Source organism: Erpetoichthys calabaricus, chromosome 1 (genome assembly GCF_900747795.2).
Source record: "Erpetoichthys calabaricus chromosome 1, fErpCal1.3, whole genome shotgun sequence".
In the NCBI taxonomy this organism is placed as follows: Eukaryota; Metazoa; Chordata; class Cladistia; order Polypteriformes; family Polypteridae; genus Erpetoichthys; species Erpetoichthys calabaricus.
The window spans coordinates 174,255,195-174,274,951 of record NC_041394.2 but is presented as its reverse complement, the minus strand read 5'-3'; the positions used below and the strand labels follow the sequence as shown (position 1 = coordinate 174,274,951).

Below are 19,757 nucleotides of genomic sequence, written 5' to 3'. Positions count from 1 at the left end.
AATTGCTTCTCAATGCTAACTGACTCATTGTTGAAAAACTACAAATATTTCAGTTTTAATTTCTCCCCAAAATCAAAAAACTGGAGAATCCTGGACACCATTTTATTTCTGCATGCAACTGTCCCACTACTCATATTTAAGTATTCCTCAACAGTCTAATGAGATCACCATGTTGATGGTCCCCTTTAATACTTAAAAGATACTAACCATGTTCTTCAGTTGTTTGCCAGCTTTAGGTTTCATCGCCCTGACTGCTTTATCTTTACCACATGCTCATCATTTTTCTGTACACAGTCATTTCTCATGATGAACGTCTCACTGACCTCAGACAGGCACTCAACAGACATCCAGTCCAGGGTACTCCCATGAACACCTTCATCATACTGGCAGAACTGGTTCTTACCCCTAATGCTTTCTTTTTTGATAACTACTTTTTTCATCAAGTCAGTAAATTAGCTATGAATATGAAAATGGGAACTAGTTATGCCAATATCTTCATAGTCTGGGTGGAAAAGAGTTTCTTTTCATTCAACCTAGGCTTTGTACCGGACCTGTACAAAAGATACATTTGCATTGGTGCTGCCTTTTCTTCCAGTGGTCAGCTACAGGAATTCACTAATGATTTTACTAGTTTCCGTTCATCTCTCAGTTTTAACACTTGATGTGTCCACAACAACTCTTATTTTTAGATATCAGTCTTTCTATCAACTTTCCAGGACTTTTAAATCTTTGTCTATTGCAAACCAACTAACTACCATGGCAACCTTCTCTACAGCACCGTCCATTCCTAGCATACTAAAAAGTCTCTACCTCTTTCACAGTTCCTTAGTCTCCATTGCCTCCGGAGTGATGAGGTTGACTTTCATAATGAAGCACTCAGAATGAGGAGTTACCTTATTGTTACAACAACAACATTTATTTATATAGCACATTTTCATGAAAATAATGTAGCTCAAAGTACTTTAAATAATGAAGAAAAGAGAAATAAAAGACAAAGTAAGAATTAGAATAAGACAACACTAATTAACATAGAATAAGAGTAAGGTCCGATGGCCAGTGAGGACAGGAAAAAAAAAAAAAAAAAAAAAACGCCAGACAGCTGGAGAGAAAAAATAAAATCTGTAGGGGTTCCAGGCCATGAGACTGCCCAGCTCCCTCTTGCTAGAGGATATCCTTCTCATATTGTGGACAGGACCTTCAATTAAGCCATAAATTAACCTCATAATAACAATTCTAAGCGGAACCCCAATATTGAAATGAAAAGCCCTGCTGATCCTCCCATTCTGCCCTCTGTCGCAGGTCATCCAAAAAAAAAAGCTATTTTGAAGGTTGATCCTTTCACGGAAGCCTTTTTCCTAACCCACCTTTGGTCTCTTTCGCTTCAACCTATGTAAACTTCTCATTCGCATCTCACTTCACAGAGGAGAGCCATGTCCTCAGCACTAGGAGGTGTAACAGGAGCTGCTGTTTCAAATATGTCACCTACAGTACCTTTGTATCTGGTCCCTCTGGTAAATTCAATATTAAACAAAAGTTCCACTACCAGTCTAAAAACCTTATTTACTGCATTTCTTGTAGAAAGTGTCCATCCATCTACATAAGTGAAACAGGGAGACAGTTAGCAAACCGTTTTAGGAAGCACATTCAAGCCATTAAAATCAAAGACCTTATAAAGCCTAATGTGGTACACTTAACATTACCTGATCATAGCCACGTGCATATGTTCTTTATCATAAGGCTTCAAAGACACTTTTTTAAAGAAAAACAGAAAAGCTATGCTAAATCTCAGCCTAGGAACACATACTTCTATAGGTCTTAATGAATGACTAACTTTTTAATCTTTCCCTTTATCTTTTCTACTGTCAGCTTTTTCTCACCTATTCTCATGTTCTCCTCTCATTGGCCCCGGCCTTGTTCCCTCCTTCCCCTGCTCTATATGTTAAATGTGCTTTTCCCTTCAGTTGCACACCTAATGAATGTTATATAGCCAAAATGTTGTCTTTAACCTTCTTCCAATTTCAGCATGGAAATAACATTTAATATATTTTTTTTCATTGTAAGTAAATGTAACACATTCATCTTGATTGCCTAGAACTCTCCTTGATCACTTCAAAATGGCTAATGTTAAACATGTATTAAAGGTATGAAACTAATTTAAAAAATCTGAAGATTACAAAAGTCATGTTGTACTGGGGTGTTGTACCGTGTTAGCCATTATGAATGTAGAGAAAAGCCAAGCAAAATGACACCTTTTATTGGCTAACTAAAAAGATTACAATTTGCAAGCTTTTGAGGCAACTCAGGCCCCTTCTTCAGGCAAGATTATTACGAGTTGCCTCAAAAGCTTACATATTGTAATCTTTTTAGTTAGCCAATAAAAGGTGTCATTTTGCTTGGCTTTTCTCTACAAAAGTCATGTTGAATAGGTGAATTCATTTGGGCAAATGTGATAAATCTCCAAAGAGGATTCATCCTAAAAGCAGTTATCTGTTTTAAAGCTTGTTATCAGAAAGAAAAAGTCAACCACAAGGCTGATAATCAAACAATACAGAAGTTCAGTTCAAAAGACAGACAAATTTATTGAAATAGACAGGCATAATCAAAATCCAAAATGAGAGGAATATGTTCTGCATATACTGCTTTCTCATTAGATCCTTTCATTGCAATCAAACAATTATTTTAACTTATACAGTAGTCATACTCCAACAAGATTTCTCAAGTAAAACCAAATGATAATTCTCCTATTATTATTATTATTATTTCAAATAGGCGAAGCAGTGAAAGAAAATACTTGTCCTTCAACTCTTAAAAAGGAGGGTTCTATTACCGTGTAGAAATTGTACAAAAAATAAATTGAAAATCAAGTCAAAGAGCTTAAAAAATAGTTTGCTCATGTAACTTTGATATTATTTTTGACATTGATGCATTCTTTATTTGTCACATTTCCACAATTTACAAGAGCTGATTTCTTCATTTAAAGTATCACTAAGGCAGTTCCCTACTCTGCAGGTTAATAAAAATCTACGTCTTTCAAGAGTGCCACAGCTGAAGAATGTCTAGCTCTGCTGCCTCATACAGTAGTTCTAGAGCCCTGGAATTGATTCTAGCCCCACCACTAAGTAAAAGTGCTAAAATATGGGTTGCAATGGCTAAAGCCTTTCCTTAGAAGGTGCCTTTTTTTTTAAATATCTGTGAAACAAAAGCAATGATTAAAACAAGGAAACAATAACAGGATATAAATTTAAAAGTAAAAGTTGTTAAAAAACTAAATATATTTATTTAGAAAGTCTCTTTTATTATGTCTGTGATTACAGAAAAGTCTTAGATTTTTTAAAAACTAGGGGGCTTCGCTCGTCAACCCCCGTATTTGGTTTTCCGGATACACACTTTTAAGATTGTTTTTTCTTTGAATTGTTGCTATTTCATTAGTTTCACTTTTATTTCAGAACTTCTGTAAAAACAATATTTGTAATCTTGCAAGTCCCAATATGCTGAATCTTTTTAATGAGGTCAGGATAAGTTTCTCTGTTTGGAATTTCAGCATAGACAAAATGATCTACATCATCAGCATTTAATAATTTTTTTTTACAAAGTAACAAAGTAAGTAGAGTTCTGCATTGGACTCCTGTCTGTAAAGTCGGGCTATTTTCCGTTCCGTTTTTGAAACTCTCAAGATTCTTTATTTGTCACATGCATAGTCATACAGGACAACACACAGTGAAATGCATCCTGATCCACTTATCAAAAAACTGTGCAAAGTTAGAAGAATATCAGTTAGATTAACAAAAAGTCATAGATCGAAAGATAACAGTATAGTAGAACATAATAAATAAGTAAAATTATGTGAATAAAGTAGAATTAAGTGTTAAGATGCAATAGTGTAGTAACTATTGTGCAAAACCAAAGTTAGACTGGTGCATAGTTAAATGAGGCAGTTTGTTTGTTTGCGCTACTGCGATCTTTACTTTTTTATATTTTCTAATTTTCCTACTTTCATATCCTTTAACTTTCTCCACATGTGTATAGCGCCAACTTTTTTTTTTTTTTTTTGAGCTTTTCTAATTTCCCTGGTTTCATAGTCTCTAACCTGCTCTGCATGTGTTTAGTGCCAATGTTTGTAAACATCTCTATAAAGTTCTACTTTGTCATTTTACTCACTGTCATTTAATTAAGAGCTGGATTGGACGTGCTTTTTTTTCAATTCCACTTGTTCCGGGCTGATAATTACTTTTCTTATTTTCTGAATTTGCACCTCAATTATTCTTTTTTGCTCTTTTTTCTGTCCAACGCATTTGAGTCTCTTTTCTCAGCGCTTTTCTTTCTTCTTCGTTTAATCGTCGATGTTTCATTTCTACCCTATTCATTTCATTTCTACCGTATTGACCTTATACACTTTATATGCACTGAGAGCCCTGGAGCTGTGTGTGCTGCATGACTGCCTTTTCACTACTGATTTGTTTTTTTCTGATATTGCTTGTAAGTAGGGTGTGTCTCGTTCTATGTTCCCGTGAGACGCACCGTGGCAGGTCTCTTTCGTCTTGCGGGTCTTTAAATTATCAGTTTGACATCTGTGGCAGAGCGACGGGTGCTCAGCAGGCTCCTATCAATTATGGAAAATCCACTGCATCCACTAAACAGTGTCATCTCTAGACAGAAGAGCAGCTTCAGCGACAGACTGCTGTCACTGTCCTGCTCCACTGACAGACTGAGGAGATCGTTCCTCCCCCAAACTATGTGACTCTTCAATTCCACCTGGGGGGGGGGGGTAAACGTTAACATTATATAAAGTTATTGTCTGTTTTTACCTGCATTATTATCAATCTTTAATTTAATATTGTTTTTTGTATCAGTAAGGTGCTTCTGGAGTAAGTGAATTTCCCCTTGGGATTAATAAAGTATCTATCTATCTATCTTCCGAGAAAGATCACATATCGTAGACTATCAGGACAGGGGACAGGATTTCTTTTTATAATAGATAGATACACACTTATCTGTGCATCCCAGGTTAATGGAATAGTAACACTCCAAGATTACACACACAAGAGCACTGCAACAATTCATACATTTCAATAAAAGAATTAAATTAACAATGACAAAATTGTTATTTCTCAACGAAAGAAGGGACTGTCCTAAAACAAAATGTTCAGTGAGTCATATTTCCTATTAAATGCTAACCTCTTTTTTATCAGTTTAATTTACATATTTATTTCTCTGTTAAAGTTTGTAAAACTGACTTAAATCCTGGTAAAATAACATTAAAGTCAAGGCCCTATATTACAAACAATAAACCCATATCACAGAAGATTTTCCAGTGCTGCTCTGGAAACCCCATTGTGGAATTTCTATGTTCTACCCATGTCTGGAAAGCTATTTTATAGGTATGATACATGATACATTAACTGGTGCCTCTGATGTGGTCCAGTTTGAATGAAGATACCCATCTTCTAGGGTTAATTCCCAGTTTCTTCCTAATGCTGTTGAGGTAGGCTCCCATTACCAGTGACCTTACAAATTAGGCACACATGAATGCATAATTCATTCATGTCAAGCAAAATTGACTACAACAATGTTTTAAGGTTGAACTGTACAAATTATTTTATTACTGCTGCACAGTTAATCCTATGGGAAGAATTAAAAATAGAACACATGACAAGAAAGCCAATTCCAAATTCCTACAAACATATATATGTGGTGAATGGCTTTGCTTAGCCTTACCTTACCTTATAGAACAAATAATATATTCCAGAGAATATTGTAGCGTCCCAGCCACGTTGAAGCCTTTTCTTTTTTTTTGTGTGTGTGACTTTTAGGTCTGATTGAGGGAGGGCGGAGTACAGCACAGAAGACTGACAGCGGGGTATTGATTGATGCGGTAAGGGGGGGGCAGGACCCAGACCTGTGATGGAAGGAGGGGTTGGAGAGGGTGCCAGAAGGCTTTTTTTTTTGGTGTTTGGGGTTTTCGAGGTTGGCGTTTCTTTTCTTGACTGTTCAAATAAAACTTTTGAGAGACTTTACTACGTCTGTCTGTTTTTTTTTTTTTTTTTACTTCATCTTTTTTCGAGCCTAGTGCGGAGGTCACTACAATATATTTCAGTCACAAGAGGCAGGCTTTATATTCAGCTTTAGGGCCTATGTACTTTTTCACACCCTTTAATATGAAACACCTAAATTATCACTGGTTGGAATGGCGTTGAAATTTTTTTAAATAACTAAAAACGACTTAATATTTAATTTGTGTGTTTTATTTTAGAGAAAGTGTAGCTTTTAAGTGAATAAACTGTGTGACCAAGACTATAGCTATACTATATAGTGCTTATAAGGGAAAACTAGCATTGCTTTTAATTGTGTGCATTTAACCAAGAGCTTAGGAGAAAGTTAAATGCATGCACAGGACAAAAAGTGCTGACAAACAGGTGATTTAGCTCAACAACAGTATATCTTAGTGTCAGGGACACCCTTTGGAGTGAGAGAGGGGGCAGATACAGGTGAATGAAGACAAGTATTTGAGAGGCTAGTGACAAAGGTAAAAGTTCAGAAAGATGTTATGGACCAAGTGGTTAAGATAATTCAAGAAAAGAGATCCACTACATCTGTTATTCTTTTCAACCATCAGCTAAACAGACTGAAGGGAATAAGAATGCACTTTACCACAGCATTGAATTCTGACATGCTAATATAGAGAACACTTGGAGAAATATGCAAATATACAGCAAATGTTAGGAAGTGTTAGCCGTTATGTTTAAGCTTAGATAAGCTAGCCAGTGTGTATATGCCTGTAAGGCAATATGAAATGGGGACATTGGCAGATGTTGTTATATTAAGGTTGCACCTCATAATTAGCTCAAAGTAACTTATTGTTGACAGAAGAGCAAAGCCAAGGGGAAATTCTCAATTGTCCATTGTTTGGCTAATGTCAGTTACTAAAAAAAGCCATAAAGCCACAATATAAAACAAAGCACCTACTGGTTTGACATAGATGTATATTCAGCACTGGAGAGAAAGGAACGTGAGACAGACAACATGCCTGCTTTCAAAATTGAGTAATAACGCAGGTTTTTACCATAAGAACACCGTGTCTGCCATGAAAAGGCGAGTTATGAAGGAGCATTGAAAATAACATGCTGTTGAAGTAGAAGAGTGCAGTGTCCGCTACAAAATTGAAATGCAGGTGGACCAAGCCAGCTCCACCATGATAAATCTTTTTAAGAAACATTTTAGTTGGATTAAAAAGAAGGGACTCTTAAAAATTATATGAACATCTCTCTCCTGGTAATACTGAAGCAAAGCTTGCTTTTTCAGACACTGATGTGAATCGTTCAGTTCATCTTTTCTTTTCCTTTTGACTTCTAGTATTTAATGCATTGTTTACATAGGTAATAATTAAATTAAAGCTTGAATATTTCCTCACTGAAACTGGCATTGTTTATCAAGATCTGCTACCCCTAGTGTGCTTGATCAAGTGATTCATAATTTGTTTAGCCTTTTCAAAAGGTAGCATCTGACTTTGATGGAGTATGTTTTTATCTTGCTTCAGTTGCAAGGCATGCTCATTCTGGCAGAATTATGCAACCCTTTCAGGGGTAATGAAGTAGCCAACTACTAACCCTTGTTAAGGTTTTAAAACTGATGTGTTCTCTATTGCTCTGTTTGATTTGTGCAGCCTTTTTACAGGTAAAAATGAGATAGGTCAGGTTGGGGAGCATGCATCGGTGCACCCACTACATGACAAAACAGTTTGGAATTGTGGTTGGCAACCCCCCAGGCAGACACATGGTCCAGTCCAACCCTCTGAAAAATGACCATTTAATTTGTAGCAGTCAGGTGTTACGTGGGTGTCCCATTGGTCTGGTCCAGCCACTCAGGTCCTCAACAACGAGAACCCTGCAAGCTGGGTCACCCTCAGGGAATCGCACCACATGGCCATAGTGTTGTAACTGACACTCTCTAACAATGTAAATAATATGCCTCATTCAGGACTCTGTGAGCAACCAGTCAATCGACCCAAAGTGGGTACCCAAAAGTGGTACCCAAACAATCTCCAAAGGAACACAGTACTAAAGGAGTCCAGTCTTCATCTCAGGTCACTGGATAGCGTTCATGTCTTACAACAATATACTGTAGCAAAACAGGAAGCAGCAGGACTCTAAAGACTTGGACTATCATCCTTTTGCACAGATATAGGGAGCGGCATACACCACTTTCCAGCAATCTCATGACCCACCAGTGTTCTCTCAATCCATCTACTGACTTCATAGAAAGAGTCACCAGAGACATGAATGTCACTGCCGAGGTAAGTAAACACTCTCTCCGAAGGCAGTCAAACTACTGATGGCTGAAGTCAGCTGGAAGAAGGTTCTATGTTTGATGAGACCAAAGTTTAAAGTTGACCTTTTTTGGACTTCAGACTTAATGGCATGTTTGGCATAAGCCAAATGCAGCACATTATTAAAAACATACCACCCTCACTCTAAAGCATGGTGATGGCAGCATCATACTGTAAGAATGAGTCTCTGCAGCAGGCCCTGGAATGCTTGTGAGGGCAGAGGATGAAATGAATGCAGCAAATCAAAAGGAAATCCTGTAGGAACACTTGATGCACTGAGCCTTGGGAGAAGATTTGTTTTCTAGCAAGATGACAACACTAACCAGAAAACCAAACCTAAACAGGAATGGCTTACTAACAGCAATGTTAATGACTGAGAATTTGTGTCTGGATTTAATAAAGGCTGTTCTCTCGCGATCTCCATGCAACCTAGCACAGCTTGAGCAGTTTTGCAAAGAATTGTGGGTTAAATTGCAGTGTTCTGATGTGCAAAGCTAATAGAAGCCTATCCAAACAAATGTAAAGCTGCAACTGCTGCAAAATAAACATCTACTAAATACTGACTTGAAGGAAATGAATAGTTATATGATCAATTATTTTGTGTTTATTATCTGTAATTAATTTATAGATTATTTTGCAGCAATATGTTTTCTGGAAACCCCATTGTGGAATTTCTATGTTCTACCCATGTCTGTGTTGATCAATGTGAAAAAAGCCAAATTAAATTTGCTGTGAATTGGATTGCTGTGAATCCAGGAATTGGATTAAGTGGTTTTGGGAATGGAATAATATGTAAAAAACAATGTTATATAAATCTTTGTTTAATGAAACCTATCTGGAAAAATACCAATGGAGAGGTTTTCCTTTGTTATGAGGAGAATAATATGTCTCATTAGATTTTTCAGCACAACATTACACAACAACATGAGTCAGAATAATGCTAGACACTGTATGCAGGAATACTGTGTATGGATGCTATGGGAATAAAACCACTTGACTTGACAGAGTATGGGAGTCAGGTGGAGAACTTTGTTTCTTGGTGCAAAGAGAACTGTCTGTATCTTAACAACATAAAAAACAAGGAACTGGTTGTTGACTTTTGACACACCAAACAGGATCTTTGGCTGGTCACTATATAAAGAGTGGATGAAGAGGTGTCATGCTCCTACAAAGTCTTGAGGGTTTGATAGTGTAAATCATATTTATCAGTAATAATCAACTATCACTTTCCGTGGGGGTTTTGGACACTTATTCAGCTTTTCTGGAGTTTGAATCCTAGCTATGGTAGCCAACAGACCTGAGGCACCTAACAACATCTCCTTTGTCTGTGGCCGCCTTTGCACTAGTGTGGAGTGTGTTACTTGGCTTGTGTGTAACCTAATGTGATAGCTCATTCAGGCCTTTTCCCATCTTCTGTTCAGGTTAAACATGCCTCCACCTCAGCAGAACCATATATAAATGAAATGACCGATGCATTACACTGGTGGTTAATCTCACCTCTCACTTTTAGGAACTTTCAGCTGAGGTTCTTGCTGCAAAAACTGTTGACTTTGTAAAATTATATACACTCTGGATATACTTTTGGCAACCGATTAAGGAATCTGCAAGGAGACAGGACAGAAACATTGCTGCTTCATTCCGGATCTAACCTGGACTAGAAGATTCTTCATGTGGCTGATTCAGTTTTTGCTTCCTGTTGGACATCAGAACTGATAACAGACTAGTTTGATGAATTTCTTTGTTTTAGTCAGGCTTGGTTAAAAGCAGTATTTGTTGCTCTAATAATTTTTTTCATCATCATTCCATTATGCTACTGTAGTTTTAAATGTGCTATTCAAATCCTTATGACAACTTTCAGATCAGAATCCTGACTCCAAGGGTCCTGTTTACCTGTAACTAGCAAGGACAGGGGAAATGAAACTAATCACACACATCTGTAATTGACAAGTGTATTTAAGAAATGTTACCACAAACTTTATGTCAGTCATCTTTTTACGTGTACTGAGTGAATCCACATATGTGTCAATAAAGTCATTCTTCTCAACCTGAACTGGCTTTGTGATCTGACTTTTGACAGGGGTCCTCATCAATGACAGGTTGGACTGGTTTTGAAGCACAGAGGAACAATATGAGAAAGGGTACAGCAGGCTCTTTATTTTTAGGAGACTGTGTTCCTTTAGTGTGGGAAGTGACATCCTTTACATCTTCCACAACTCTGATGGACAATGCAATTTTTTTATGTTGTGCTGTGCATGGCTGTTAACATCAATTCAAGAAAGGCCCAACAAATCAACAAGCTAAAAGGGCAGGCTCAGTTATGTGACATACGCTAGACCACCTGAAGGTAGTAGCAAAGGAATTAAAATAAAAATGAGTACCATTAGGAACAATGAGTGCATCCTCTCTCTGACACACTAACACTGAAGACTTTCAGGCAACAATTTATTCAGTTGCAGTGTGTCAAAGGACACTACTGGTACTCCTTAATATTAACAGCAATACACATAATGCCTTATTGTGACTGTGACTGCAAAGTCAGATGTTTTCTTTCTTTTTATATTTTCTTCCCTTTAGTTATTCTAGTGTGTGTTCTGACCATAGTGTGTGAGTATATTTTATTTATCCATTTATGTATTAACTTATTAAAAGAGTTTCTGTAAAGGCCAAATACCCCCCTGGGGACAAATAAAGTTCTATCTATCTAATGCCTAGATGCAGCTCAGGAGAAAGTGTAAAACATAAAACACACAAATTCACAAACCTTTCAGTTTTTTTTAGTTGTTACAGACAACTCAGAAGTCAAGCATAACTAGCCAAAAAAAGGTGTCATTTTGCTTGACATCTCGGCTCTTGTTCAGAAAGCGGACGCCACTTGGTTGTCTGACAATAATTAAGATTAGGTATATATTAGCACTAAAATAGTGACTTAACACAATGGACCTATTTTATTGACCTTAAGGTTAGTGTTTGGGCGAGAGGAAGGCCATCTCAAGTGGTGTTCACTTTCTGAACACTACATTCATAATGGCTAACATGGAACAACACCCTAGTACTACAGACAAGTCAATAAATGATGTTTTTATCTCATACACTAAAGACAAACAACATGCATTGTATGTATTGTTGCGACCAAAGGAAGCAAACACTGGTAAGGTGAACAAAATATTAACACAGCTGATAGTGTATATGTTTCAGTACACAGTGTTTCAGTACACAGTGTACACATACATTGTGTATGAGGTAAAATCTTAATATATAATGTATGTGTTTCAGTATACAGTGTAAGCATTTCAGTATTTGGTTTATGTACTGTGAAGAATGAATTAAGTCATAAATGGCACCTTGTAGAACAGAAATAATTTTGTGAACTATACAATATGAACAGTCAATGTAGGCATTAACATTTTTGGCTCCCTAGGCAAAGGTATTAATATCTGTGCATGCAGCTAAAGGTATAATAAATCGCTGGAGGTGGGAATGTGCTGGGATACTCTTGGTTTTACACACATACATTGGACTCAACTTGTGTCTCCTCATAATATAACTGGCACGGTGTATATTGTCCAACCCCCTTCTTTTCTGAGCTGTGCTAACAACATCAGTTGAGGCAGATTATCTTGAGTACGGCAAATCTAACCCCTTCAATATTTCTCTACCCCACCCTCTATCCCTGGCAACCGGACTCATGGTGTATAGCGCACCATGGGTCTCGTTCATGAAACATTTGTAAATTTACTAACACATTTGAGCTTAAAAGGCAATTTTACTAAAATCTTGATTTTTTCTTAATACCCTGCATAGGATTCATAAATACCAATTAATTGTAAACTGTCAGGCGTATGGACATTGTCAGTTCATTACTATAATCCACAACCATTAAAGCCCCAAATCTTAATATATAAGGATATGCTGGCACACAAGCCCAGGATCTGCCAAAATGTCAAAATTGAGAAAAGAAGGGGAAAAAAAAACTTTAAAGAAGAAGAGATTGAGATACTTTTAATAGACGTTCACAAAAGTGCACTCAATAACATCCAGCACTGTTGCATGTGCATTATTATAAGCCCATTCTTGTGGTCTATTCATACCTCCCAAATAAATACAATTTAATCTATAGGAGAAAACTTTTACTGTTATAGAGAAGCCAGCCATCTTGCACAGCTCCTTGTTCCAGATGTGCGCCAAGGGAACTGTGCTGCAGAATGATATTGTCGTGTGTACCGCTGGGCCATCGGGCAATGATATTGAGCAGCACACACTTTGCATCACATAAAAGCTGCACATTGATAGAATGGAAGTTTTTTTTTTTATTCACATATGCAAATGCTTCATTGGATGGAGCTTTGATGCATACATGTGTGCAATGTACCAATTGTACCATTGTATTCTACCAATGATCCTGGGTAGGGTGGCCAGCTTGTAAAATCGTTGACTAATTTCCACTTGCCTTTCACCACCATGAGAAATGGATAATATACCACATTATTGTTAATATGCCGTTAATTACTCCAGGTAGTGTGCAGCTCATAGATGGCTGAGAAATCTCAGACCTGCAATCTCCTGCTGAAATGTCCCTATAGCCAAAAAGCTAAGTGCTGACAGGACAGGTATGACATCACTTATTGTTGTTGCCCTTTTCAGAATAGGATCCATAATAGTGCATAATGCACCAGAATGGTTCTGGGTAGTCTAAAACAACTAATCAACCATTCATCACTCTCAGTCAATACATCAGCATGATCCCAGAATCTATGCTCTCTCCTCAGTGCACCCTGGGCCAAATCATGCAGTAGTGCATGATCAGCCATTGTTACATTCAGTCAAATCAGGTTCAAAGCAATGCCCTTTTATAGGAAAACACACTCACTTAGGTACAGACCTGTGTGATGTGTTTACTGAAAAACAAAACAAGACAACAATGCTGTTGAACAATTATCAGTCCAGTAGCTAACTTGACAGAGATTTCATTGAAAGGATGTGATATATTGCATATTCATACAATATCTATTTTATTCATTTAAAATGTGTTTTGTGCAAATGTGTTTTTTATTATTTACACACACACTATGCTTGGTCCTGAACATGTGCAAGATCCATTCACTTTTATGAACAGACAGTCCTTACTAAAACATTGATAAATAGCGGATTTTCCCTCTATAATGAATAACTTTATTCTGCTCATGTTTTATGAATGAGACCCCTTGAGTGTGTAACCAGTTCTTATTCCAGTTTTGGTAAACCTTCCTTCTTCCACTTCAGAGATCATGCTGCATGTCATTACATCTTTTTTCTCTTGTCCCCGCTTATTCACTCATCTATTAGCCATTGGAAAATGGCATTGTTGGTGGCAGCTACACTTGTCTGCACTGAATAGAAAAAAAAAAAGGACGGGGTGCCGTAAAATAGCACATCTACTACAGCAATATTATTAACAAATATCGATAAATAAAAGAACACAGAGCAGTTAACTTTCTTTTTTCTATAACATTACCATTTTTCAATTGAATCAGTCACAGCATTTTTCAGATATTGTGGTATTTAGTTTTTTCTATTATAGGGTGCATTTTTCAACCCTTAAATACTGATATGCTGAAATGTCTTTTCTTAGCAGATATCTACTGTCCAATCCTGCCAATTTAACTAAATGTGAAATAGTGTTTTTCTTGACGAATGAGTCAGTCAGCTTTATATACTGTACAAACGCACATATACATATATATTTATACATATACATAATATTTATATATTTATACACATACATACATATATACATACATGCTTACATAAATAAATAAATAAATAAATAAATAAATAAATAAATATACAAACACACAAATGCTTATACAATAGATATGTAAACATTTGGATTTTACTGAAAACCTGACACATTACCTGTTGAAGACAGGTAAGAGAAGAACTTTAAAAATTTTTAATATCTCTTGCACTATGTGTACCCTCTGTGCCTTTCCTCTGTATTGCCACATGTCTGAACCTCTCTTGACCTTTACTCTCTATGTCAAGTGTATTTCCTATATATATCCTCACGTGTCTGAAATTCTCTTGACCTGCGCTCCCTCTATCAAGCACATTCCTGTAAAGTTTGCTTCTCAGAATTTGTTGTTTTGAGGTGCCTTGCTCGCCTCCCAGCATGCTTCCTTTGCCTTTACTTCTCCTTGGATGTCCCACTTTCCCTTTTGATTAGATAGATAGATAGATAGATAGATAGATAGATAGATAGATAGATAGATAGATAGATAGATAGATAGATAGATAGATAGATAGATAGATAGATAGATAGATAGATAGATAGATAGATAGATAGATAATGTTCCCAATGCAAGATTGACCAGTCACACCAAAGCTAATCTGACCAATCAGATTAACCGTATTTGCAAATATTTACTAGTAGTGTTTCTATCAGCTGAGGGTATTACCAGTAGCTAAAGTCAAGGCCTTTCTTTCTGTAGATGATTCTGAAAAATTAATTAATGCATTTGTCTTATCTCAGCTTAACTATTCCAATTTATTATACACTAGAGTTAATCAGTTATCTTTTGCTCATCTTCAGCTAGTCCAAAATGCTACTGCCATGCTTCTAACAGGAACGTGAAAACGGAATCATATCAGATGAATTTTAGCTTCTCTTCACTGGCTTCCTGTTCGATACAGGATCAAGTTTAAAATTTTACTGCTTGCTTTTAAGTCTCTGAATGGTTTATCCCCCGTTTATCTTTCTGCTCTCTTATATCCTTATTCTCCTTTGCATTCACTGAGGTCCTCTTACCAGAAGTCATTGGTTGTGCCGAGATATAGACTTAAGCTTAGAGGGACTGTGCTTTTGCAGTACCTGCCCCGAAGCTTTGGAACAGTCTAGTCATCAACTTTGATTACTTTTAAATCAGAAAGTCTTTCATTTTTTCCTTAGCTTTTTAAACTTCTTATTTTATTTATACTATTACTTATACTATTTATGTAATCAGTTTTGGTGTATTTAGTTCATCTATATATGTAATTGTGTATTTATAGAAGCTGTACAGCACTTTGGTCAAATTGTGTTGTGTTAAATGTATTTTATAAATAAAATTGACTTGCCTTGACTAGTTTACCTAACAGGAACAATATTGCAAAAAATGTTGTGTTAACAGGGTGTGCTGCAATTAAATAGAAATGTGCGTGTGTGAGCACATTTGTTTGGAAATGTGCATGATATTCTGCATGTATAACATTGTCAGAGCTGTAGGGTAGTGTTCTTGTTTCTCTACCAAAAAGTGAGGTTCTGCCTGTTTTTATGTGTAAACCAAGAGATTATAAATGTGAATGCATTTCTCTGTCAGCAAGTGAGACAGTGATTGAACAACCACTTGTAAGAGTAAAAAGTTGCATGTGAGTAGATATATGCTGTAGGTACGTGCAAGTGTGTTAAGGAAACAGGGCTAAAAGTATGCTGTAGTTGGTAATTTGGGTAACTAAGCAGTGACTAAGTATGTTTGAGCTAACATGATGTTGCATAAGAAAATGCTACATTTCTGTGGTTGCATATTACCAGACACAACTGGTTACTGGGCTATGAACATCTGTGTGTTTGTAAACAGATGGAGTTAAAAGTATGTGTGTGTGTGTATATATATTATATATATATATATATATATATATATATATATATATATATATATATATATATATGCATGCATTTGGATCTGCCAGTGTGTGGGTATCTTAGCTGGCTTTAAGGTGCATGTACACAATCTCGAGGTGGGATTTATTTATTTATACATGTGCATTTGTCAATAAGTTAATAATGTCAATATGTGAAAATTTTTGCCATTTAGCTAATTATAGATAAACAAGAAATTTCATACATCCAGATACAGTCTGTCATATTTAAGCGCAATTAAGTACTGCTTTGCAATATTTAATGGAAAATATTATTACCACCCGTTGTTCCAAAATGGATTTAAAATTGTAAATGAATGAGTTAACTAATAAAGTTTCAGGTAATTAAAAAAAAAAAATCAAACATTTATTCTGTTATATAAATGCAATATTTTTTTTAGTTATCAGTTGATCATGTAATAAGTCAATGGAATAAGTTCAAATAATCTAATAATATTTTCATAATTCTTTCATTTACATAAATTCAGGAATTCCTATTATGTCAAAAAGAAAGTGCAAGTTCACAGACTACTTGAACAACAATATCCTTGCTTTATCAGATTATATCAGACCAGTAATGGCGCACTGCACGATAACATGCAGTGAATGCACTTGACTTGAGCATTCACAGCTTTCATATTCTCTGTACATTTAGCATTCGTTTGCTCAGAGGTTGATGCGCTTGCTGCTTCCTGAGCAGCTCTTTTTTTCTCCATCCTAGCGGCCTGCTTCTTCTCTTCTTTCATCTGCATCTTTTCACATTAAAACTAATTAAGTCAGCGTTTGTGTTGCAATTACTTAGTATGTTTTCCTTAATTTTTCACTTAAGCTGGCACTTAAGTCTTCAATCTGCCTCAAGAATGATTTAAGATATGAAGAGGTAGGGAACATGACGGTGAAGGTGGTAGGGATGTAAACGGCACACATGCACTGCTGGCCTCTGCCGAGGGTTGATTCTACAATAAAATAAAATAAATAAAAAAAAAAAAAAAGAGGAATAACCTTGGAGGTCAATCATCACCCCGAAAGCGGATAGTAGACGTCACATAGTATATGTGTACCAAATTTCAGGTCAATAGGTCAAACAGTTTGCGAACTAAAGGTGATTTAAAATCCTGGACAGAGAAATGGACAGCCCCGGTAGCATATTAAATAAGAAGACAGGTGGAACTAGAAGTGTATAGTCTGCTAGATAACATCTCTATACAAGGTAACAGTTGTATTTATATATATATATATATATATATATATATATATATATATATATATATATATATATATATATATATATATATATATATATATATATATATATATATATATATATATATATACACACACACACACACACAGTATTATTCACTCACAGGAAGTTGATACAGCCAGTGCCAGGGGGCGGGGCAATCCATACAAAATTTAATGAAGTTGTTGGCAGATGGCTGATGTACGAGGTTACAACACTGCAGACAAACTGGGTTCCAAACTGCCTTTCAGACATGATTCCTGTAGAGAAACAGAGAGAAAAAGAAAAAGGGAGAATAGTGCTGTGATACTGGTATCTCATAGTGGTACACAAGCAGCAGCGGCTTCACCCAGTCTTTTTTCATCCAACCCTAAAAATCTAGACAACTCAGAAATAAAAAAACTTCTGCCTAAATTGTAACACACTTCTGATCTCGAAAGTACATAAGTACATTTAAAGCGCCTGTAATACTGGCAAATTCATATACTGTCTAGCACACTGGCAAGCTCAAAAGGCAGGAGACGCATTTGCAAACACAGCCAACTACAGTCTCTACCCACATCACTCTAGCTTCCAACAGTGACTATAACAAAAGCAATGACACAGAAATATTCAGTTCCAAAAAATAAGGAGCCAGAATAGCCTACTTTTTCTGGAGTTTTCATCCAAATATCATAAAATAATTTTCATTGAGGTGTCATAAGAGCTGTACTGGCTACAAAGACGGATTATTAAGCACTTAACAAAATGTTTTTAATTACATTTTTTCCTGTTTTTGTGTTTATGTAAATATCTACATAAACATGGACGAAAGCTGTTTTAACTTCTTTAACTAATTTACAGACCCCTCTTCTACTATGCGAAATGATCTGGCAAAAGGGAAAGGCTGGCTAAGTTGTAGATATATACAGGTGCTAATGTATTTGTCAACCAACCTAAGAAGCACTCACTGTGTAAATGTTTTCATTATGCTTTCATTTTCAGGACTACAGTATTTCTCTTTGCATTTACACTACACTAGCACAACTACTCAACCCTGTCAACATGCACCTGCCCCTTCATTCCATGCAGTGCCAGATTAACAAACTCATCTCTACTTTGTCATTTTCACTTGGCTATTATAAGTAGGGTTGACCACTTGAACATTTGGTCAGTATGTGTAACCATCAGAAAATATATTCACATGGGAAGGTGGACCTTTCACTCCATATCAGGTGGTACTCATCACTTCGATTAATTCAATAACATCAAATGGAAAGAGATCGGGCAGGAAGCAGATTGAAAGGCGTTTTGTCATCGTCAATATTATCTTGTTGAGCAGCTGCTCTTGAATCCTGGGTTCACGCTAGAGACTCCTGATTTATGACGCATCGCACGAAAGCCATTAAGTGGTGAGGTGTTTAGGGCGCCTGCTATTTAATAACGTTGCAAGCAGTGAAATGTAATCATCACCTAATGTAACGTCGACCCAGCAATCTCCCCAGTCTCCTTCCCTTTGTTAAACACAGTGATTTATGTGAGGCTGCAGAAAGGGGCACGCTGGAGAGTGCGATTAACAAGAATGACTGATTGAAACATGAAAGAGTCCAGCAGGGCCTCGAGTCCTTCTCATGCTGCCCACTGACCCATTTCAGAGTCATCAAAGGACTGCAATTACATGCTGTTAGCATCAGCACAATGTGTGGGGGTGGCAAGGGTGCCGTTGTGCGGTCACTGTAGTATTCTAGTGCACCCATTTTTCTGGGGACAAAAATTGGAGGGGATACATTAAAACATTTTGGAAACAGAGACAATATGGACATTCAGGAACCAGGAAAATATGGTGTAGAAACATTCAGAAACTAGAAGAAAAACTCTGAATAATTGGTGAAGGTGTTAAAAAAGACACAAAATACTGGAAAACAGCCTGGGAAACTATAAGACCAAATAAACTGGAATGAATAGATTCATTAACTAGATAACGTGTCCTGGAAACATTACTTATAATTTTTCAAGAATACAGAATATCTAAATTGCAAGAGTCAGTAAGCTGTTATTATACATAGGCCATCTGCAGACTATCATTGGCCAAACAATGAAATCACTCTAGAGAGATACGTCACCTTATAATCACTACCTGTTGGCAGCATAGGATTCTCATTTCCATTTTGAAGATTGAGAAAATTTAATGTGAATGTATGTCAATTATACTGTAAATTTTCATAGGATTAGAGAGATGTCTTCATACTTGATGGATGTTTAAACACTGCTGTAGAACTATTATATGCACATTTAAGACAATGTAGTATAATAGGTAAAGGATTACATATACACTGTTACAGGTTTATAGTGAGACAGATTAAAATCTCTTTTAGGACAAAGTTCATCTGTAACTATGCTGTTAAAGAAAAGTTCTACTTGCACTGTTTTTTCACCATTACTCTGCCCCCACTCTATGATTTTCAGTTTTGGGATGAAGCAAATATAAAAAAAATGGACCACTGAAATGGAGTCCAACTAGAGAGAAGAGAGCGATTTGATGCAAATGAGTCGCCAGCA

General features: G+C 36.4%; 1 protein-coding gene across 2 annotated transcripts in view; it reads right to left on the bottom strand.

Annotated features, from left to right (window-relative positions):
• Positions 1 to 19,757, bottom strand: part of reln (reelin) — a 147,449-nt gene that overhangs the window by 116,177 nt on the left and 11,515 nt on the right. For both annotated transcript variants that reach the window (XM_051919109.1, XM_028808741.2), the window contains exon 3: positions 17,344 to 17,479. In XM_051919109.1, the coding sequence (XP_051775069.1) occupies positions 17,344 to 17,479 (136 nt within the window). The remainder of the gene's footprint in view (positions 1 to 17,343; positions 17,480 to 19,757) is intronic.